General features: G+C 43.1%; 1 protein-coding gene across 4 annotated transcripts in view; it reads right to left on the reverse strand.

Annotated features, from left to right (window-relative positions):
• Nucleotides 1–24,557, reverse strand: part of NDFIP2 (Nedd4 family interacting protein 2) — a 58,790-nt gene that overhangs the window by 22,405 nt on the left and 11,828 nt on the right. For 2 of the 4 annotated variants that reach the window (XM_083611051.1, XM_083611049.1), the window contains exon 1: nucleotides 7,496–7,829. The exons of the other annotated variants lie outside the window; for them this stretch is intronic. In XM_083611051.1, coding sequence (XP_083467177.1) covers nucleotides 7,496–7,537 — 42 coding nt within the window. In that variant the 5' untranslated portion in view covers nucleotides 7,538–7,829. Of the gene's footprint in view, nucleotides 1–7,495; nucleotides 7,830–24,557 lie in introns of those variants that run through there. 4 annotated transcript variants of the gene reach the window in all.

Below are 24,557 nucleotides of genomic sequence, written 5' to 3' on the forward strand. Positions count from 1 at the left end.
AAAAGCTGCAGTCCTATTCACCCTTATCTGGGAGCAAGTTTCACTGAACTCGGAAGACTTACTTCTCATCAGACTTGGATAATATTGCATTGGAAGTGATACTCGTATGTGTGTGACGGAATGCAGATGGGAATGACAAACAAGGTAGCAGCTTTCAAACCATCTACTTTCTCAGCAGAAAGAAAGAATGAATAATCTGCATCACTTATGTGTCGCAGAGAATTCTGCAGTGTTCTAGGATTTATGAAGGGAGGGATGACAGCTCCCCCTTGGAATCCTAGCTAACTTCTGATGGACTTATTAGTGCCTGCTGGAATTCCTGCAAGAATGCCCATCTAAGGAGGACTGAGCAATTTATCTTTGCTGAAAAAAATTTACGTACAGATTAAGTTATGCCCAAGTCTTGCTTTGTAAAGCCCACATTGGGGGAGCATAAGAATTCTAGTAAAAAAAAAAAGCACAGATGATGAAAACTGAAGTCAGCCCTGCTCAAGGGCACAAATGAAGGAAGGGCCCTGGGCCAAACTTGATAGGCACCATCTGAACTGAGAGTGAATCTCAATATCTCTATTGCTGCAAACTGAAGAAGATCAGTAGCGCTGCAGAAGCTGCCTTACAGAGAAGCTTATCCACCTTTACAAAACCCCTAACAGCCTTCCAAGGAATCACTGGAACAGAGTTCAAACACTATTGCAACAGACAAAGTGAATGATTGTTACTATAAGCTTCAGAAACTGGGAAAGTTGCCAGTTGCTGCTGAATATTGGTGACCCCCTTCACTTGTGGTTTCCTATATTCAGAGTAACAACAAAAATCTGTTAAAAAAACCCCCTGTAAATTTCCCACATTCACAGTAATAGACAGAAATACATTACTGATTCCAAGTGTAGCACAAGCCCCTTTCACCAACTCAAGCCTATCACATTCAGATATACAACCTACAGATTTTCTTGGCTGTGGTTCAAAACTTCACAATGAGGTTGATCGTATCATATAACATGGACGGAATTATGTCAAAAGTGAGACAGCAGATATCTACTGAATTTTCACTAGTTAGAAGTGAGTTCTGTTCTGAAGCTTGGTGAAGGCTTGGAGGCCACATATGGCCCACTAGGACTCCTGATCTGTCCCTCAGGACTCAAACCAGGCCACACCCCTTCCCCCAGTCCTGCTCCATGTTTTCCTTGAGTGCTTTTAGCTGGCTGGAATTTGCTCTCTGTGATAACGCCCCTTGCTTTCCTGGATTTAGGTGTGTGCGAGAGAGAGGGAGACAGATAGAAACATCTGACTTATGCAGCTTACTGTACAAAGGTAGAAGTGTAGAGTTGGAAGGGACCCTGAGAGTCATATAGTCGAACCCCCAGCAATGCAGGAATCCTGCCCACAGCCACATCTGGTTAGGCTCAAACCATCAACTTTCTGCTTAACAGCCAGACACACTGACCCATGGCGCCATTGGTAGGAGTCACATATCTTGCTCCACTCACTTTTGCCATGGTCCCTACCTACGTTTTGACTCTGGCCACTCCCACCACTGCCATAGTTGTCTCTCCATGCCAATGCCTACAAGGCAGTGAAGCCCTTGAGCTGAAAAAACGTTCTCCCCCCACTCTTCTCCCTCTTTTGTTATGTAATAGAAGTAAAGGGAGAAATAGGACATGGTATGCTGCATTTCCTTCCTGTTTTCTAAATAGTTGATCAGCCAGGTTGCTTACAAGGTCCATATAGATTTCAGATGCAGCAGTTGCCTCACTTCCTCAATGCATTTATGAGCAACTGTGATACAAGGAACTTGCTTGAAGTGGAGAAATTGTTAGAATGAAGACACCTCAGGAAGTTATTCATACAAAAATAAGCAAACCTTGCAAAACACTCCTGTATAGAAAGAGCTATGCCGTCATAGTTATAATCTATTGATGGCTACCATACTCTGCCTCCTGTTATAAGAATTCTAAGGTCTCAAATACAGAATAAATATTAATAAATGCTCACATATCTAAATATATAAACCATGTGTCTGAAATAGTACAGGAGAGCAATCCTGATGCCCATTTTGACTCTCTCAATGACCTCAAATATTCCTCTGCAGTAAGGGAGGCAAATGGGGAAAGCCTTCCCATTGTATTTTCACTTACAAATCATATGATGTATGTATGATGATTTTGGGGTGGTCTTTGGCTAATGTCAAAAGTCTTTAAAGGTTCCTGCACACTTTTGTCTCCCTCCTTGGAACAGAAAAATAAGTATCTGCCTTGCTTTCCACTGGATCCAGTCTCCATCCATTTTTCTCTGACCGATCATGGACTTAGGGGACTCAAGAGTCCCATGGGGAACTTGGCAGCAAAAGCCAAACCCCAATTTTTACATCACTCCACAGTCGAGGCAGCAACACTTCCAAGTACCACAAGAAACCACAGGAGGGGGAGAGTGATCTTGTGCTTGAAATCCTGCTTGCTAGTTTCTCAGAGGAATCTGGTTGGCCACAGTGAGAACAGGATGCTGGCCTAGATGTGCCAATGGACTGATCCAGCAGGTCTTTATGTTCTTATATAGAATGCTAATTAATGCTCAATCAGTTACCCTTACAGCATTCCTGTAAACTAGGTCAGTAAAATTAATATACTGAAGTCAAGGAATTGAAGTGGAGAAACATTTGGCCTAGGTCAGAGATTTCAACCAGCGACTGTGTAGAAAGCCATCTTGTGAAATACTAATTGGTCATATTCATAATGCACACAAATAATAAAAGCTGATATACATAACCAGTATACAGAAGGAGGAGCAAACCCAGCATAAATTTTCAGTTTTCCCTATACAGCATAGTAAGAGCTGGGTGGTTTTGATTTTTAAAGAGAAATGTAATACAAAGGAGGAGTATCTGGAGCTGACTGTAACAGCAGTGCAATTAGTTAAGGGTGGGAGGGGTGAAGGAAGCAAGGGGAAGAACCAAGGGTTTAAGTGGCCAGTGACAAAATACTTCAAATGGTACATCAATTTTCAGACGTACCCCTTGCTGCCTGCCTCCCGCATACACATATGGTGTGGGCAGGCTTTCAGTTTTCAAAAAGTCAAGACATCTAGTGAACCTTCCCTTGCCACTTTCCATTTCTTAAGCTAATGTTTCTGGGGAGAGAAGATTAAACTTTAAACATTGTCATAGGCCTGGAATGGAGAAGCTATGGCTCTCCAGCAGAATTAGGATTCCACCTCCCATCAGTTTCATGGCTAATGGGGAGTTACAGTCAATGGGTGGCCACCAATTTACCATCACAATATATAGGCCAAATATGGGAAGTGACTTGATTCAATCTGTATAGGCAGTTTCTGCTTGGGGGTGGAGGGGAATAGTTCTTTCTGAGCTTGATTTTCTGGAGAAAGGGTAAGTACAGATCTGCAGCAGTTTCCTCACTCTAACTATGCATATCTATGTGCACCCCAAAATACTCCTTACTTTCTCTTCCCAAAATATGCATGAAAGGGTATACTTTTTTGTATATTGTGCATGAGCAATCAGATTTAAAACCACATCAGCATGTAACCTAAAATCAGAGGCATGGGGGAAGTCTTACAGTACATCATTTCATTAATGCCTATTAAAGTTTCATTTGCAAGCCAAGGGTTATGTTTTTCTGATTTACTTGCTTTAACGACTGCAACATATCCAATTATAAGCCTATTTCTTTGTTTCTTTTTTTTCTTTTAAATTGTTTTAACACCCTTAATTTCTACTTGCCATGAGCAATAACAAGCAAGCAAAAGCAATAAGTGCAAAGGAGTTTGCTTTAAGGGTTGCTCCATGCCAAAATCGTCCATCATGTGATAAGCCAAGGAAGGAACAAGTTAAGTGCTATGTGGTTAGTTCCTTAAGTTCTGCAAGCAGCCAATCCTTAAAGGCACCTATGATGTAACTACAGCTGCCTCCAGCAGAATCAAGAAACCACCTATGGTTTCCCAGCACAAACAAATGCTATTATCTGCTTACAGAAAAGGTTCAGCAGGGGTGAAAGAAACCTTCTAAGAAACATTGAGCTTTACACTCTTTCCATTCATAAAATGAGGCACAGGGTAAGAGATGCTCTGGTTCTAAATCTTGTATGTGCAAAGATCTGCTTTTAAGCATGTTTCAATGCACATTGTTTGAAGTACACTTTGTATATAGTCACATTTCCAGGGACTGTGTGTATTCAAAGCAAAGAGAAATATAAAGAAATAGCGAAGTCCAAAGCAACTTTTTGCCAAATACTTTTGTTTATAAATTTAAATCCAGCATTCTTACTCAGCCATTCTCAAAATGGTTTGCAAACCATAATAAAATCACAATGCTGGAATACCTTTTATTCCAAAATATGAGCTCTTTTACTATATTCAAATATATTCCTTATTTCAGGGCACAAAATTTTATAGGGTGGAGCTTCGGAAAGTTGAGGCTCACTCATCCTACATATAGGAAGCTGCTTTATAGTGAGTCCTGCCACTGGTCCATCTAGCTCAGTATTCTCTACATTGATTGGCAGCAGCTCTCCAGGGTTTCGGACTGGGGACATTTCCAGCCCTGCCTGGATATGCCAAGGATTAAACCTGGGATCTTCTGCATGCAAGGCAAGTGCTCTACCACTAAGCTCCAGCCCTTTCCTACAGAGAGATGTAAGAATCCAAAAAATTGTACTAATACGGCATGTTAGTTTACAGATAAGGAGTGGTCATTAACATCTAGAATGAGATAGGCTCTTTTTAATAGTCTACGTTTCTAGTAAAATGCTTACCCATCACTGAAAAACACCTTAATTATGTAAAAGCAGCAGCAAAGAATAGGTAACATCCAGTTTGGGGATATAGGTTTCACACCTTTTGTCCAATTTCGACCCAAGAGCATTCAAACTGACCCCAAAAAAGACATGAGGTACTGCCAAAAATTTGGGAGCATCATTGAAACAATGTAGAAAAATCTGTTAATAATGGCAAGGAACAAATCTCTTTTTTACTTTATTTTTAGATAAAATTGTTCATATAAGTTGAGAAATGACTGGCATTTGGCATATTATAGGTACACCAACATTTTCCCCTCTCGGCTTGCTATCTGACATCAAACATCTCTATTCAAATAATATTCCTGGTATAAAACAATACTCCCCACCCCCACCATATTTCAGCTAAGTTCCTTCTATTTAGAGGGTAGTAGGTACCATCTTGAGGAAATAAAATAGGTGGGATTTGTTCCAAAGCCTCTGACCCTAATAAAAGTGTTAGTTATGATGGCAGTCAATAACGAGTGGCTTTCACTGAAAAAAAAATATTTCAGAAATAGGTAGCAAAAATATGAAATATGAAGCCACAAAATGACAAAACTACATGATCATCCTCAATGTGAAACAAAAAGCAATTAGAGGAAAATTAAAGAGAACCTGATTCCATGAGAGTACGTTTTATTATGGCAGTATGTTGCCAATACATATTCCTTTCTTCGGACCACTTATCTCCATTACAAAATGCACTTTCAAATGCAATACAGAAATCCCAACAAGAATTGTGCTTGGTCGTTTCTTCATTTAATAAGAGAAACTGTGCACCTATGGGCTCTTCAGTGTTACCAAGCAATATAGATCTGGGATGCCCCGGAGTGATATAGGTGTGGCATTAAGTATAAGAGCTGGAGCTGGAAACTGCATGTTGTTTTGCAGGCTTCAAGGTTTTCATGGGTAATCAGTAGATTTCTTAACTGAGGCTTTGCCCGATTCATTGGTATAGGCAGTGTTAGAAACTTTTGATAAGAAAGCTAGGAGCTCAATGGCACCTTCAACCTAGGTTATGGGCGCCACAACGGAATGTCTAGGCACGCTTTTTTTTATAACAAGTATACAAAGCTGAAAAGGAATGAACGGCAGCTAAAATATTATGTTCATTTTTCACATGGTTTAGTCCTTCCCCTGCCCACCTCCTAAAAGGGGTCTCTTCTCCAGTCTTCAAAGAGTAGCTGGAAGTGGGGAAGCAGAAAAAGGTCACTCTGCAGTTTTAATCTGAAATCTTATGCGCAGAGCTCAGAAACTGCTCGCGCTAAGGGAATTCCCTGGCGGAAAACGCGCCTCGAACAATGGGCGTTTCGAATGCTGGGGGTGTAGGCCATTTTCATTGGCGGCCCTTCGAAAGCAGCACACACGCTTGTTAGGGGAGACTCAAAACCAGGTGCTACTGTATATTCAATGCTATTGCAGTGCACTTACCCAAACAGGAAGTGACAGCACGGAAGGCTGTCTGCGGTTGGCAAAAGAAAAGCATCATCACCTGCTTATTGAATCATAAAAGTTCCCTCTCGCTCCCTTCACCAACCAAGGGGAGGCAGGGAAAGGGCTTAAAGTAAAACTTTGGGTAGGAACTGAATTCACATGAATCAATTCATTGATGCAATCATATCCACCGAAAGGCAAGGCAGGTGATGAATTATTGTTCTGACGCGAAGCCCTACAAACCCGTTCTCACTGTGTTGACCTCCGAAAGGAGCGCGGCAGCATTTAAGCCGCCCAGAGTGGCTGGAGAAACCCAGCCAGATGGGTGGGGTATAGATAATAAATTTTCATTTTTATTATTATGACCGCAGCCCTGCGGCGGAATCAGAGGTAACATTGAACCCCACCGTAGCATAGAAAGGTCTGCTCTTGAAAGGCAAGCACGAATCATAGTCATAATAATAATAATACAGTGGTTAAGTACTTAATTCGTTCCGGAGGTCCGTTCTTAACCTGAAGCTATTCTTAACCTGAAGCACCACTTTAGCTAATGGGGCCTCCTGCTGCCGCCACGCTGCTGGAGAACAATTTCTGTTCTTATCCTGAAGCAAAGTTCTTAACCTGAAGCACTATTTCTGGGTTAGCGGAGTCTGTAACCTGAAGCATATGTAACCTAAAGCGTATGTAACCCGAGGTACCACTGTACCTTTATTATTTTTACGCCGCCCATCTGATTGGGGTCGCGCCAGCCACCCTACAAAGACACAACAATACATTGTGTACTATTTCACATCGAGGGTGGTGTGTCATTTTGTCCTCGCGATTTGGAACATTTCCTCTTTTCGCTCCCTATTCCCAAAGCCCAAGATGTTTTGCTTTGTTTTCTTTTTTTTTCGGCGAAAGCCACGGGCCGTCGAGTGGCGACCTCCCGTTTCTAACGCGGGCTGGACTAGATGACCCTCGGCGTCCCCTCGACTGGGGGCTCCGAAAAGCTCATCTGGGCGGCAGCCAAAAGGGTAGGGGAAGCGCAGAGGAGGAAAGGGGGGGGGACCGTTAAGGACGAGGAAGGAGGAGGCCTCACCCCAGGTAAGCTTTTCCTCAGTATTACAGAGAGCGGAGGCGCTTTCCGTTCGCCCCCAGAGGCCTGAGGCAATGGAGGGCTCCCCTCCTCAGCCTCGTCTCCCAAGCTGGCCAGGGGAGGCCTCGAGTTGGCCTGCGGCCTACCCCAGCCCCGCCCTGCCGACGCGCTGACAGGACCCCGCGGCGCCACTCACCACTTGGTACCGGCTGGCGGGCTGCTGCTGGTGGTGCTCCATCCCGGCGACGGAGGCCTCTTCGGGCCTCGACGCTCGGCTAGGTGCTTTCGCCGCGGCCGCCGCAGCGTCTTTCTAGCTCTCCCTTCTCTCTCTCTCTTTCCCTCCGCCTTCGTCGCTCTCGGGCCGGCTCCTCCCCTCGCGTAGAGGCCGCCCTCTCTCGGCTCGTCCCCCTCGGAGGCGCGCGCGTGACGGGAGGAGGAGGAGGCGTCGGCGGAGGCCTCGTTTCTCCGGCGCTCGCCCCGAAGCACCGCGGTAAAGGTGGCCCGGGTCCGTTTTCGCAAAACCCGCTTCTCCGAGCGGCTCCCCGAATGAAACCGGCCCCCCCAACCCTCACAAACTGCGCGTCCGGATTTGTCCGGACCTCACCGCCGGTTTGCGCGGCTGCGTGTCCGGGAAATTCCGGGCGCGTGGCGCCGTGTGAGGCAGGCAGTGCCGGATTTGTTGTTGTTTAGTCGTGTCCGACTCTTCGTGACCCCATGGACCAGAGCACGCCAGGCACTCCTGTCTTCCACTGCCTCGCGCAGTTTGGTCAAACTCATGTTAGTATTTACAATTTATTTATTTACGGCTATTAGCCCATAAAATATGTACAAACATAAAAACACAGGGACATAAAAACAGATATATCCGAGGACAGGAGGTGAACACCACGATGCAAGGGTGGGTCATTGAGCAGAGCCAAGTGACAGCTTGGGGCCAGGAGAGCTCCAAGGGACAGATCACAGAAAAGGAAAACTGAAGACGAACTCCGACATGCACTCTCATCGTAACAGTCCGATTAGTTTTGATGTTGTTGTTGTTTTTTGGTGGTTTTTGAGTGTGAGATAACCGCATTCAGAAATCTCGCCACCTGCAGAGTTACAGAAGGATCTGTATCCTGCAAAAGCAGTGCGGCGTGTGACTCAACAGGCCTGCCAACCAAGCGCAGTAAAGCAGGACCCAGGAATTTAGCCCTGGCTACGCTATGTAGGGGACAGTTGAACATTATATGTGAAAGAGATTCAACACACTCATGTTAGTAGCTTCGAGAACACTATCCAACCATCTCGTCCTCTGTCGTCCCCTTCTTGTGCCCTCCATCTTTCCCAACATCAGGGTCTTTTCCAGGGAGTCTTCTCTTCTCATGAGGTGGCCAAAGTATTGGAGCCTCAGCTTCAGGATCTGTCCTTCCAGTGAGCACTCAGGGCTGATTTCCTTCAGAATAGAGAGGTTTGATCTTCTTGCAGTCCATGGGACTCTCAAAGAGTCTCCTCCAGCACCATAATTCAAAAGCATCAATTCTTCGGCAATCAGCCTTCTTTATGGTCCAGCTAGTGCCGGATTTATGTATAAGCTAAACAAGCTATAACTTAGGGCCCCTTCCCTCTTGGGATCCCCCCAAAAAATTAAAGGGGGGGAAAAAACCTGAATGTGCATTTCCAAAATATAAGATAATAATAATAATAATAATAAAACCTACATACAGCAACAGGGTTTTTTTTGTGTGTAGGCTCCTATTTGTTATGTGCAAATGGCTTTAGATACCTGCAGTATTAGGTCCATAAATAACTATATAGCACACATCCAACACAAAAAACCAGCAGCAATTTGTTGTTGACAAAGGACAGCTGGGCATATAAAGGGCTCCATTACCTTCAGTAGCTTAGGGCCTCATCAAACTTTAATCCGGCCCTGGGGGGAGGCAAGGCTCTATACACAGATAGAGGAGCTGCTTTTTTTTAACTGGGGGCGGCAGGGCTGCCTAAAATGAATTGTGGAGATGAGAAGGGACCCAAGGGTCATCTAGTCCAACCCCCCATGTAATGCAGCGATGCTTGGGAGTATTCAGAGCATATGACTATATAATAGGACAGAGCATCACTCTAAGTAAGGCGTAGGAGACAACTCCTCGGGGCTGAGGCTTGGGCACAGCCAAGCCCCCACCCCAATCAACCGAAATGGATACAAATTTGAGGTTCTGACCCCCCCCCCAACAAAAGCCTGCCCCACAAATCAATACAAATCTGAGGTTCTGCCCCACCAAACAAAAATCCTAGCTACGCCCATTGGCCAAGGGGTCTTCGTACGCCCCCCAATAACTTATTTGAGGGGGTCACCCCCCCACCCAAAAGTTACACTGCCATTCAAATGGTGTCCGTCCACCGCGTTGTTATCAGCAACATCGTAATCGTCAGTGCTGTTTTTCTAGGGAAAGAGGTGCCGGATCGCACCGTGAATGCTTCCCTTGTACTCTTAAGATGGCAACGGAGCCCACCTGAGAGGTGCCAAAGGCTCGTTCACATGCATATCTTCAAACACAATATATGCCATCATGATTCCACAATGCCCTTCGGCAACTGGCATAACTCAAATAGGTCAGGTTCAACTGCGGAAAATAAATGGGCACACATCACGACATTTAGACTGTTTCCAAAACCAGTGAGGGGGCATTTCAGTCTCTCTGGAGGCAGGCAACTCTAGCGTGAAGCTTCCTAATTGGAAGTCATTAGCAGTTCTGATGCTATGGCGTGTGGTTAGCTCATTACCGAAAGCGTTTGTCTCTTTTTAGCTGTTTATTTGCACTATTGTTCTTGCTATACCTATTCGTCTGTTGTGGCTGCTCCTCAGAAGTAGATCACACTCATGCTGACGGCATCTTGAACTCATTCATTTAATCATTCCCACTTTTTCTGATTCACAGGCATGACTGCTGTTGCTTATGCAGCCAAAAACAACACCACACACTTCCACAAGAGTTGACAGCAATAGGCTTGGTGAAACCCTGAGGTTTGAAGCAGTAGAAAAAAATCATTAAGGAAAGTTGATGAGGACTCGGCATGCTCACGATTCATAGAATGCTTAATCACTTTTGGGGGGGGGGAGAGGTGGAAGAAGGAATGGAGTGGAATGACCTTCCAGACTGGCTGAGTGAAATTATAAATTGTTCACTCTACACTGCAACATTTTGTTGCAGCTCCCCCATGTTGGCTTCTGCATTCATTTGTGCTCTGCTCAAATTCAACTGTAATGCATCTACTACTGCCTCTTTCTTCGCTTGCCCTTGCTCTGTAAAAATACTCTTCCTTGCATCCTTTTTAATAAGGTCACACACACAAACACACACAGTTGCTGTTTTGTTGTTGTTGTTTAGAGATGGTCTTCTTCTTCTTCTTTGGTGATCACTCGTATCCGAGTAAGATTGTCTTCCATAAACACAGTCTTAACAGTGAGTCTGTCAGTGACTGTGGAGGCCAATTCTGGATCCACATATCCTTCCACAGTGGGGACATAGGTGTCTGGGCGGGACTTGATCACGGTGTGGATTTGCCAAGTGTGCCTTCCTCTTAGCTCGTTTCTCCCTTTTGTCCTGAGTTTGAGCGTCTTCAAAGTCAATGACACCTTTGGTAAAGGCTGTTCTCCAATTGGAGTGCTCGCAGACCAGTGTTTCCCAGTTATCAGTGCTTATGTTGTTGTTTTTTAAAGATTTGCTTTGAGAGCATCTTTAAACCTCTTTTGTTGCCCACTGGTATTTCGCTTTCCATTCTTGAGTTGGGAATAGAGTAGTTGCTTTGGAAGACGATCATCAGGCATCCGCACAACATGACCGGTCCAACGAAGTTGATGTTGAATATTGCTTTGACACTGGTGATCTTTGCTTCTTCCAGCACACTGACATTAATTTGCCTGTCTTCCCAGGTGATGTGTAAAAATTTTCAGAGACACCGTTGATGGAATTTTTCAAGGAGTTGGAGATGACATTTATAAGTGGACCATGTTTCACAAGCATACAATAAAGTAGGTAGTACAATAGCTTTGTATGCAAGCATTTCGTTTTCCCTGCAAATGTCCCGGTCCTCAAACACTTTGCAGTTCACTCGGAAGAAAACTGCATTCGCAGACCTCAAGCAATGTTGAATTTCAGCATCAGTGTCGGTTCTTGTGGAAAGATAATTGCTCAGGTAGGAAAAGGGATTGACACTTTCTAACGTTACACCATTGAGTTGGATTTGTAGCATTACAAAGGGGTTGTTTTGTATTCACCAGTATAGAGAAGCATCACGTCTTTTTATGCTGCTGCTTCTGGCAGCCATTGTTTGCTGGCATGCACAGCACTTTTATCAAGATATGAATACCCACCCACCCCACTTTGATGCCCAAAACATGTATCTGATGGTTGGCTCTGATTCCCAGAAACTCATGTCACTATGAATATGTTGGAATTGAAAAAAATTATGACTTTTTGTTGTTCTTGCTGCAACAGAGTAACATAATATTTGAATCGCAATTCTTCAGCTAGGAAAAATAATCAGGATACTGATACCTGAACATGACACTTCTGGCTTTGCAGATAGTGTTAACTTTTTATCAGTTTTTGCCACTTTTATTACTCTAGGCAGGAACTGTCGCAAGCGCTCACAAAGTAGGAGCAATGGAGTTACTCTCAAGCTTAGGACCAACACAACTATTTACTAAAAGGTTCAACATGGGCAGTCTCACAAATTTAATAGTTTCATAAAATATGGAACTGCAATGTGAGTCATTATTAAGCTATCTGAGTTATTATTAATAAATGTATTTCCTTACAATGGCTTCATACTTGGAGGGGATAATGCGGACTGAAACTAGCTTTCCTGAGGCCACCCAATGAATTAATGGTTTTGTTGATATTTGATTGGGGTACTCTACTTTCCAGTCCAAGAGTCAATGCAGGCATTATTCAAGTAAGCTTGTCCATGCAAACAACTGTTCATGCAAGTGGTCTGCTTGAAGGAGTAGTTTAATGTTGAAGGACAAGACTCACAGACAGTTATGTCTCTTTGGCCATGGGTCAAGGTTGCAATCATGGGAAACTATGCAGTAACATCTGCAACTTATCTTAGTTACCTTGGCATTCCAGCTTTAAAGATAAAAGTTGGCATCATAAACCCAAGTAAAGCTGTTTTTGCAAAATATAAACATACACCATGCACAACTGATTACTAGGATCTTGTTATATAGATACAAAACTCTTAGGTTTTAGGAGCTGGAGTTTTTTAGGAGTTTTAGGAGCTAGGCAACATGTTGAGGTAATTACGGAGCTTTAAATGGGATCCTGGTCATTAAAATGCCATTTTTGGACATGCTCTAAGATAGACCCAAGGAAACCTGTAGTCCTCCAGCTCCCATCAGACCCTGACAGCATTGTCAGTAATCAAGGATGATGGGAGCTTCTGTCTAACAAAATCTGGAGAACTGCAGTTTCCTCTTCCTAGCCCTACAGCCATGGGGGTATGCCCTCCAGCATTTCTCCGATAAAAATAGAGACATCCTATTCCATGACAACAACAATTTTATTTTTTATTCTCCGTCCATCTGACTGGGTTGCTCCAGCCACTCTGGATGGCTTCCAACTTACATAAAAACATAATAAACGTCCTTCCCTATACAGGGCTGCCTTCAGATGGTTCAGGGGTCAAATAACTCCAAACCCTCCAACATTTCCCCAATTAAAATAGGGACATACTACCATACCCTCCAACATTTCTCCGATGAAAATAGGAAAAAAAGGAAAAGTGGGGCATTCTGGGATCAAATCAGAAACTTCTGTGAATCCACGATTGCCCCTGGAAAATAGGGACACTTGGAGGGGCTGTGGGGGCTATAAGCGTAGCGTAAGGCTTGTGACTGCTGCATGAATTGTTCTGATAGCCTGCAGATTAGATTTGTAGTTTCCCTCATTCCTACTGCCTCTGCTAACAGACCCAGAAACATTAACGTTTATGATTGTTAGTTCTTTACATTTAGACATTTCCCTCCCACGTTACAAGGTCGGCGGACCTAACCCTCCCCATATCACACTTTGCAGGAGTTATTTGTTATACCTCTATAAGGTGAAAAAAGTATCATAGCAACAGAGGTCTTTATTCATTCAGGCAGCTACCCTGCTTATAAGTGCCTATACATGGTAGGAGGTAATGGGAAATTAAGTTAGGTCTCCTTTAACAGAAAAGTTCTCTTGCCACCCTCTCCACTGTCCTGCACATTTGCTTCATTCAAGGCCACCACCAAGCACATTCATTTAGTTATTACTTATAAGCATAGGCACTGCTATTGTCTCTGGTTGGTCGTGACCATGCTAAGATGCTGGCCTTGGTGATACCTGAGTCAGAACACTCAAGGTAAATAATACAGATTGGCAAGGTTTTGGGGGTAGAGGAAAATAATCTCCGTTGTGATGGAGAATGGCAGTGACATCACAATACTCTAAAACTCCTTCAATTTAGGCCCAGTACTTAAAATGCTAGGTTTGAAGTGCTCACTTTTCAATATATACTTGCTAAGTATTATCCAGAGGCAATCCTATTGTTTTGGATATAGAAATGCATAGGAAAAAAGCTGTATACGTTCTAAGGGACAGTTGTGAGAAAGTTGCCATCATACATGTCCTCTAAGTTGCTAACTGACTCAGTTAATTAAAAAAAGACCAGTAAAGTTTATTTAGATTGGGTTGGCACCACACACACAGCCCTAAATCTGCCCTGATCTGGTTCCTCTCCCTCTGTTCCACATGCAGAAGGCACGTGGAAGTAAGTTGAATCTTACCTCAACACTGGCAATGGGGTACTGTTTGAAATATACTCGGAGTCGAGTGTGGATTTCATGCTCTTTAATCAGCTCATATTAGTGAGGAATGGAAGTTCCCCCGAAATGTCTGCTTTATATACATTATTTACACAATGGGCCCCACGTGATTGGCTAGTTCCGGGATTCTCCTGTAGGCCAATCAGGTTGCGGATTCACTTCCGCCTGGAGTTGGATTGGGTGGCTCCTGCGGACCAATCAGACTGCTGCCTTCTGAATCCTATTGTTCTAGGGCCAATCAGACTACTGCAATTTGGATCCTATTCAATTCAGTACATAACACTGTTCTTCTGAATACCAGTTGCTGTCTACCACAGGAGGGGAGAGTGCAGTTGCAAAAGGAACGCAGCTCCAGCTTGTATCACATAAGCCAAGGCACATCTGTACATGCATCCTGACTGCTGAACTGCATGGCTCAGGACGGTTGCCTCTCTAGCTTAGGGTTACCAGACGTCCCCGGTTCCCGGGGACAGTCCCCGGATTTGCAAATCTGTCCCCAGACAAATCCCGCCTCCGGAATGTCCCCAGAGTTGCAAATCTGTTCCCAGGAAATGTGGCAGCGGCAGCCTCAGCAGCCTGGAGCCAGACTGGAGGTGCAGTTGACTCTGGCTGGCTTCAGGAGCTGCTCGCTGCCGTGGCGCCCGCCATTTTTCCTCGCTGAAAGTCCCCATATGATGTGTTGCGCACAAGACACATCATATGGGAACTTCCAGGAGGCAAACTGGTGGGCGCCACGGCAGCGAGCAGCAAGCGGCTTCTGAAGCCAGCCAGAGCCAACTGCGCTACCAGGCTGGCTCTGGGCTGCTGACTGCCACTGCCGCCGCCACTGCAGAAGGGGAACCGGGGACGTCCGGCGGTACAGATCTCCTGCCCCCTTCTCCCTTTGTTCTGACTGATCGGGGGAGGCTAGGGAGTTGTGGATGGGCGGCCGTTGTCCAGTTTTTTTAAAACTCTGCGCATTTATGTTTCACAGGGTGCAAAAGAAGGGCTTTGCACCTTTATACAATATGCATGTGTGCTTGGGCCCAGGGTCTTTCACCTTGCCATCCCCACTACTGACTCCCTGTTGCTACTCAGCTTCCAAAAAAAAAAAAAAAGCCCCATTCATTGAAAAAAATCTGGTAACCGTACTCTAGCTGCTCACTAGGCCTGAGGCCTTTCCGAATAGTATTGTCTGCAACATATGAAGAGGAAGCCGGCTATTAAGTGAGAGGCAACTAGCCAGCCAGACCAGGCAACCAGCAAGTGAGCACTGTCACCAGTGGGTTACTAGCTAAGGTGGATGGTGATGACTGGGGGGTATGGGGCTCGCCCTAGCCACTCGCTGCATCACAGCCACCTCACTCTGGCAGGAACAAAAAGGAAGCCTCCATATACTGAATCAGACCTTGGGTCCATCTAGCCTAGTACTGGCTACAGGAATTGAGATTCCTATCTGGCGATTCCAGGGATTGAGCCTGGTGCCAAGATTGCAAGTTCAATCTCTGTATGGGGCAGCTGCATCTTCCTGCACTGCGGGGGGTGGGGGTGGGGGTGGGGGTGGGGGTTTGGACTAGTTGATCCTCAGGGTCCCTTCCAACTCTATGACTGTATGATATTCTGCATGCAAAACAGATGCTCTAGCACTGGGTTCCCCTTGGACTGGCCCTGGAGCATTCATCAATCTACGTGACAGAAGCATCACTGTAAATAACAAGCCTATGTTGAGTTTTACACATATCAACCAGTGCCGGATTTACGTATATGCTAAATAGGCTATAGCTTAGGGCAGGGGTAGGCAACCTAAGGCCCGGGGGCCGGATGTGGCCCAATCGCCTTCTCAATCCGGCTCATGGACGGTCCAGGAATCAGTGTGTTTTTACATGAGTAGAATGTGCCCTTTTATTTAAAATGCATCTCTGGGTTATTTGTGGGGGATAGGAATTCATTCTTTTCTCTCTCCAAAATATAGTCCAGCCCAGCACATGGTCTGAGGGATGGTGAACTGGCCCACGGCTGAAAAAGGTTGCTGACCCCTGGCTTAGGGGTCCCACTCCTTTGGGCCCCACCAAAAAATTTCACTGTTAATAGACTTCTTCTTAATTGTATTTCAGTTCGGCATTTCAATTAGGGGGTTTGGCTGAAGATGGCGCCGAGGTAAGACGCTCTTATCGGAGCTCAAAGAAATCTTTTAGCTAAATGCCTTTGTTGCTGGCTCTTCTCCTTCTTTTGGATTTTATTTCCTCTCACTACTTCGTATCTCATCTTCCTCGGTGCCGGGACTTAATGAAGTTAGTGAAGTTTTAACAAAGGCTCTCAGACATTCCCTGCCGGGCTTCAAGGCACTCCCTCCCAGTTTCTCTTTGACTCCGCGTGACAAACTTACTCCAAGGATTTTGAAGGACTTCTAATGGGCTTTTAACCCTAAAAACTACAAATTCATAAAACCACAAATTTCTCCCACCACCTTCAATTTCGTGGACCCCCAAACATCTCAGTTGTTTTAACAAACTGAGAAGAAGGGGGGGGGATACTGCAAAGGAGTGCTCTAATTGGACCCAGTTTTTAAACTCCTCGCAGCAGCCCACCTAGGACGGAATGAAAATTGAACGAGATTGCGACCTGAGAACTTTAATACTTTATCACTCTATTTAGAAGTCTGATCTCATTGATTTAAGAAGAATCTGCAATGAGAAGAACCAAAAGACTCAGGTGTCTTGACACAGAAACTGACGCAGAGCCCTCTGGTTTCAAACAGAGTAAGCTAGATAAGTATCTGCTACCTCAAAAACAGCACATATCTCCTCCCAAAAACTCCCTCAACTCTTTACATGGAAAGACAGTTGAAGAGATATCCCTAGGAATAAACGAGGACAAGGCTACTACTCCCACAACCGAGGCACAAGTACTAATTGATAGAAAGGTGGAGCTGCTGGAGGAATGCTGCCTACTGACTGCTCAAACAGTTCAAAAAATCTTTGAACAATTACAAAACATCTTCAAGAAGCTGGATAACCCAGATGAAAGGAGGCAACTCACTCCCTTTTTGCCATCCTTAACAAGCCCTGGAGATAAACAGAACAAATACAAACTCATACCTCTAAACCAGCCAAAAATCAGAGGAAGCCCCCCTCACTCAGTCAACTTGATACTGAGGCCATGTGAGATTGTTCTCCACATTTTTCCATACAGAGGGCCCCTACCTTACTGGGAGTCATCCTTTTGGGCCAGACATCATCTAAATCTGCTCCTAGGCCTTGAGGGGGGAAGGATTGACTTAAAAGCAGTCAAGAGGCTCACTAACGATGGATATTCCAAAAAAGTACTACTAAGATTTGGTAGTCATAGAATCCCAACCGAAATCTTAAGGGAAAAGGCTCATTTAGCCCAGAAAGGAATTATTCCACGTCGACACTTTGAAGATATATCACTCAGACCATTGATTGCATCTAAAAGACAGAACAAGATGAACAAGGCCATTCCAACAGAAGCCGATATCTGCCCTACTCCCGTGGAAGAACCCAGTAGATGGGAGAAACCGCTGCCAGCTACCCGGGAAATCACGCAAGAAAAATCCAAGCTCCCAAACCATGCGATTGTAGCATCAATTAACAGCCTCGCCCTTGACACAACAGACTGGACAGTCCCAGAAGAAGAAGATCTGCTGAGTAACTTTACCAACCTACCAGATAAAGAACAAATAAGCATACTCAGTAAACTGACGAAACTACAGGCCAAATTGATCGAAATTCACCAACAAGGTCAACAAAATGCAGTAGAAACAATACACAATCAAACTTCACACCTATCAGCCCTCTCCCCAAAATGCATAGTTAAAAAGAGAGCTACTAATGGAACTTTTAAATGTATAGATGCAGAGCTTCAAATCCAGCCTCCTTTAAAATATGAAATGACAAGGAAAAACTCCAGTAATGAGACCACAAATTCCTGGCTGAGATATCAAATACTAGCCCCAAACGAAATAGGTACCCCTTATTTAAGTACTACAAAGGATTCTAACACTCCCGAACAAAAGATGACTTCCAACAGACCTGACACATTGAGCTCAACATCAAATGAGACCAAAGAAATGGAAGTAGAGACCGAAAACAATCCTACGGTCCATAATAGTCCACCAACCACAGAAATCTCTCAGGAACAAGGAACAGCTAAGGAAGAAAATCAAGAAAGGGAGGAAATTCTAATTTCCCGCACTTTAAAAAAGAATCTAAAAGATCCACCATTATGTTCCCCACCGAAAGTAGTGACAAATGGCTGTATCGGCACAAGACAAAATTCCTCGCTGGACTCAATAACAGAATTAGAATGACTAAACGCTGTCAACCAGCCACCAACTCAAAAACGGATTCTACGCTTGCTGTCCTGGAATATTGCAGGGTGGGGAAACAAAGACGGAGACCCAGACCTAATGAACTTCTTTAAAGATTTTGAATTAATACTTCTACAAGAAACATGGTCAACTAGAGATATTAAAATCAATGGATTCTCCTCCTATACGAAACCCGCACTGAAAACAAACACGAAGGGCCGGCCGAAAGCAGGGTTCTGTTGTATGATCAAAGACAACTTAGGGTTTGAAATCAAGCAGCTAGAAAAATGCTTGCCACTTGCACAAGCCCTACTTTTAACCCAAAAAGAAGATACTTTGCTACTTGTAAATGTCTATATCCCCCCATCCAAAAACAACAGCAACAGTGAAAATTGGTCACAACTAACCTTTTATATAGAAAATTTGACCGCTAAATACCCAAATGCCTCATTGATAATAGCAGGTGATTTTAATGCCAGAGTGGGAACCAACAATGAACAACTATGTAGCAAACTAAATTGGAATACTGACAATGATATCGCACATGCCCTGAAAATAGGACGATTCTCCAGAGATAGGGTTGTAAACAACGAAGGCTTACGCCTACTTGAATTATGTAACAACTTTAATTTGCAGATTGTGAACGGTTCAACAAAAGGCGATAGAAGCGGGGAGTTTACATACTTCTCCCCCCGAGGATGCAGTGTCATCGACTATATTCTTGTCCCTTATAATATTATAAATTCGATCATGGACCTCAAAATCGGAACGCGTACTGAAAGCGACCATCAGCCATTATTGTTGTCTATTAACTTAAAGGATGAAACCAAAATAACCAAGCACAATATTATAAAACCCTCTCAATACAAACAAATGACCCAATTAAAATGGTCCCAGGAAATGAGTGCAGTAGTGGGGCAAAAACTTACAGCCAACCTGAGAAAACAAGTATTATCCAATTTAAAGACCACTAATTCCTACAGCGATATTCCGAAAATTTATAATGAAATCTTCCAAATGTTCGTAGAACTTAGTACTCCACCTAAAGTTTGGGTACTTAAACATAGCGCTAGCCCTTGGTTTGATGATGAATGTTTCCAGCTAAAAAGAAAACTGCGCCAAACATTTAAAAATAATCGCACTAAACTAGAGCCCTCTTATCTTGATGAAAAAAGAAAATATCATTACATTCTGGCCGAAAAGAAACAGAAATATGCAACCCAAAAATGGCTACAATTACTTGACTCAATTCAGAGCAAAAATAACAAAGCGTTCTGGAACCTAGTGTACGGAGGATTGAAAGCCGAAAATCAACTAACTCTACCACCAATTGCAGAATCCAAATGGTCCCAATATTTTACATCTGTATTTAACAATCTACACAGTGAACTTAAAGGAAATGAAACCACTAAAAATAAAATCAATAAACTCCAGGAGTGGCCAAGGGTAGAAGAAGAGGAAATTAGAGAGATAGTTAAAAATTTCAAATCGGGGAAATCTCCTGGGCCAGACGGTCTACCAATAGAATTATTTAAGACCTATATAGATTGGTGGGCAGAACCCTTAGCTCAATTGTTTACTCTCATAGATAAATATGGGATCATACCTGAGATATGGTTAAGATCAATAATTATCCCAATCTTTAAAAATGGCGACCCAAAAGAACCAAGGAATTATAGACCGATAAGCCTATTATCAGTGATAGGGAAAATCTACGCTAAGCACCTTTTATCTAAACTCCTTACCTGGATGAAAAATCTAAATTTACCAGGGAAAGAACAAATAGGTTTCTCCAAAGGTTGCTCTACATTAGACCACTGCCTTATACTTATGCATTTGGTTGAAAAATACAGATCTCAAAGGCAATCTAAGATATTTGCTGCTTTTGTAGATTTTCGTGGTGCATTTGACTCAATTGACCGCCCAAAGCTGTGGAGGAAACTCGCAGAATTAAAAATTGATCAGCGCTTATTGATCCTAATAAAAAATTTATACTCTTCCAATATCTGTCAAGTCAAACTTAACACCAAAGGTCACCTTTCATCAGACATCCCAAACTCGAAAGGGGTAAAACAAGGGTGTATTCTTGCCCCCTTCCTATTTAATTTATTTTTATCAGACTTGCCAGATCACCTTCAAAAAATAGAATCACATGCCCCTAAACTTAATCAGAAACCAGTTTCTCTGTTATTATACGCAGACGATGCTGTTCTACTATCATTAACGAGCTTGGGTCTGAAACGTCTTATATCTTCTCTGATCCTTTACTGCGAATGTAACAAGCTCTCTATAAATTACGAGAAGACAAAAATTTTGGTCTTCTCGAATGGTTGGAAATTAGAGAAATGGAAAATAAGAGGGCAGGAAATCCAACAAGTGAAAATCTATAGGTATCTGGGAATCTTATTCCAGAGCAATTTAGGGTGGGCAAATCATCGCACAAATGCCATAAAACAGGCAAAGTGCACCTCATCAGCAGTTACCCGTTTTTATTATCAGAAAGGCAATCAATTTATTCCTGCGGCCAATCAGATATTCCAAACAAAAGTGCAATCCCAGATATTCTATGGAATACCGCTATGGGTCCAAGCATATAATAGTGATTTAAAAAAGATTCACTCCAGCTTTCTGAGACGTATTCTTGGACTCCCAGCTGTGATCAAATACGAAACAATGTGTGCAGAAATAGGCATACACACAATGGAATATTGGGCCTGGTCCACCTCAATAAAGTACTGGTTACGCTGCCATTTTCGCTGCCCTCCATCAAGTCTGCTCGCTGATTTGCTCAAAGACTCCTACAAATCAAGATGGTATCAGTACCTCGAAAAAAAGATTGAATCTTTAGGCATCGAGCTGGAGCCCCTGTACAATTCTAATGAGCAATACATTTTCCATAATATCCTAACTAGACTAAAGGATGTCGAGAGGCAAAATATTATGGCAGCTGTAAACAAAATTTGTTCGCCCATATTCTATGATTTAAATATCTTAGATAGCAGAGCCAATTACGTCACCAAATTAATAATTCCAGCCCAACGTAGGGCTTTTATGCTGGCCCGTTTGAATGTTTTTCCCTCAGCATTTGTCAGGGGAAGATATCAAAACATCCCTAGAAACAAGAGATTCTGCAGATGTTTTATGAATGTCCCGGACACGGTAGAGCACATTCTCTTTCAGTGCCCATTGTACAGTACGCTCCGTCAACGCGTGCTGTCCCCTCTTTTGGGTGGTCTGGAGCCCCAACAAGGTGAATGTGTGGGATTCTGCCTATCCGACGTTGACCAAAGGGTAACGGCGGGGGTAGCCGAGTTTTTGGTAGCAGTCCTCCAAGGAGCAGGTTAACAAGGAAAACCACTGATCTTATATGTATATAAATATATATGTATGTAGCCAACTGCTGCCTTTCTGTATATATCTCAAGGCTTTTATATGTTACTTTTTCTTTTATCGTTTTATTTGTATAATGCCTAATAAAGGTTTGAATAAGTAAGTATTTCAGTTCAACAATTACTTCGATAAAATACATTTTGGTTATGTGCAAATGGCTTTAGATACCTATTAGGTCCATAAGGTATCATATAGCATATATTCAACACAAAAGACAAAGACAATTTGTTGCTGACAAAGGACAGCTGGACATAGAAAGGGCCCCATTACCTTCAGTATCTTAGGGCCTCATCAAACCTAAATCCGGCCCAGATACCAACACCACCAACAATGAGGCATACTTACTCATGTAAGTGCTCCTCATTACTGACTGCACACTCAATGTGATGCCACAACTCTTGGGTTGGGGCAACTGGCTAAAAGGTTTTAAAAGGTTTTAAATGGTTCTAATTTTGGTTCCTCTGTTTTGTTTTTGTCGGTTTGATGTTGATTTAATGTTTAGTTGGGAATGGCGGTTATTTTAATTTGGGTATAACTGTAGACTCTTTATTATTCCTCTTATTGTTACAATTATTGTTACTATTGGTTTCTATTGATTTATTGGTTTGTTTGCTGCTCTTTTAGGATATTTTGTTTTTTACTGTTTGATGCTTTGCTGTGTTTTTATATATGTTGTAAGCCGCCCAGAGTGGCTGGGGAAACCCAGCAACATAAGCGGGATATAAATTTTAAAAATATCATCATCATCATCATCATTATGGTATGGATAAATGTAGCTACTAAACCTTACAGTGAGAGTTGGGATAACACAACCACCCCTTTGGGTTTGTTGCCAGGATTCTCTGGGCTCTCTGAACATCAGCTCTCCAATAATAGATGTTACAAGAGACCTGCTTGAGCTCACATCCGTGTACCCAAGCAATTGTTAAGATTTCCTTGACAGACAAGCTATAAGCGTCTGATGAGCAAAACCATATCCTGAAACACAACCCGAGAAGGCCCACAGTATATCATCAGATAGGTAAGGAAGGAAGCCTCCAAAGTGACATCCTGCCCCTCTCATATCTAAGTAATGGACAAGCCAGCTGGGTTTGCAGTAGGCTTAAAAAGAAGAAGCAGCAGCAGCAGCAATAGTCTGCTAGAAACACAGTTGTTTTTAAAAAGCATTGCTTATTTTTAATAGGAATACTTGCAGGAAACCTCAGGTAGCAGTTCTGTCCTAAAAGAGGCACGCTTCATTCTCTTACACATAGGAGTGAATGGTCCGTCTAAAAGCTACATGCTGGGAATAATTGGTTTGGAATCGCCCAAGAAAGATGTTAGATTGTTTTTGTATGCCACAACTGCAGCAAGAATTTTGTTGGCCAAAAATTGGAAACTACAAGAAATGCCTACAGTAGAGGAATGGCGGATGAAGATGATGGACTTTCTGGAGCTGGCCGACCTGACTGGAAGAATCCGCAAACAGAAAGAGGAGGAGCACCAAGAAGAATGGAAGAAATTTAAGGATTATTTAGTTAAATATGCTAAGATAACATAAGTAGAATTATTTGTAAGTACCAAATTGGCCTAGGAGTTCAGTATGTAAAATTGTATAACGTTATGGATAGAGGATAATATGAAAAGAAAGAAAGATGTTAATTGACTAAGTTTATCTCAATTGAAAGAAGTATTGGAAAACTGCTACAATGACTTATATGGAAACTCAGCTAGGGGGATTTGAGGAAGTCACCCAACAATGATAACAAAATTGGGATTTTAACAGTTAGGATAAATGTTTGTTTGTTTGTTTGTTTGTTTTATATTGTAATGTTTTTCTTTTATGTTTGTTATGTTTGTTAAGCCCTTCACGGCCTAGGACCCTTGTACCTATGGGACCGCCTCTCCCGGTATGCCCCACGGAGAGCCTCAAGGTCCATAAATAGCAACACCCTAGTGGTCCTGGGCCCTAAGGATGTTAGATTGGCTTCAACCAGAGCCAGGGCCTTTACAACTCTGGCTCCGGCCTGGTGGAACGCTCTGCCTCATGAGACCAGGGCCCTGCAGGATCTGATTTCTTTCCGCAGGGCCTGTAAGACAGAGTTGTTCCGCCTGGCCTTTGGCTTGGAGCCAATTTGATTCCCTCCCTCTCTTTCTTTTTTCTTTTCCTTCTCTTCCTGCGATGAGGCTACATTTTAATATTTTAATGTTTCAATATTTTAATGTTGTATTTTAATTTTGTTTTTAAGTTGTAATCATTCAACTTGTTTTTACTATTGCTTGTAAGCTGCTCTGAGCCTGGCCTTGGCTGGGGAGGGCGGGGTATAAATAATAATAATAATAATAATAATAATAATAATAATAATAATAATAATAATTATTATTATTATTATTATTATTATTATTATTATAATAAATTTGGAAAATTAATTTGAAAAAAGGCTACATGCTGAGCCAAGGGGTGAGGCAAAGGGGTGCCGAAGTGGAGGTACTGAACAGTCCCCTGCAGCACCATCAATCCCTACCCCTACAATCTGTCTCCACGGAGCTTTTTCCTTCTTTCTTTCTTCTGGTCAGTCTCTAAGAGCAAATTGAACCTAGCTGGATGACAAGGGCTAGGGGGTAGGGTGGGCACCAAGGGGAAATGTCAGGAGCAGAGGAAGGTTTTGTCACCCTCCAGCTGTGCATCCTACTAAACTGCACCCCTTCTTTCTGCTTTGGATGAGAATGGAGCAGCCCCAA

Source organism: Podarcis filfolensis (genome assembly GCF_964270895.1).
Source record: "Podarcis filfolensis genome assembly, chromosome: 4".
Taxonomy (NCBI): Eukaryota; Metazoa; Chordata; class Lepidosauria; order Squamata; family Lacertidae; genus Podarcis; species Podarcis filfolensis.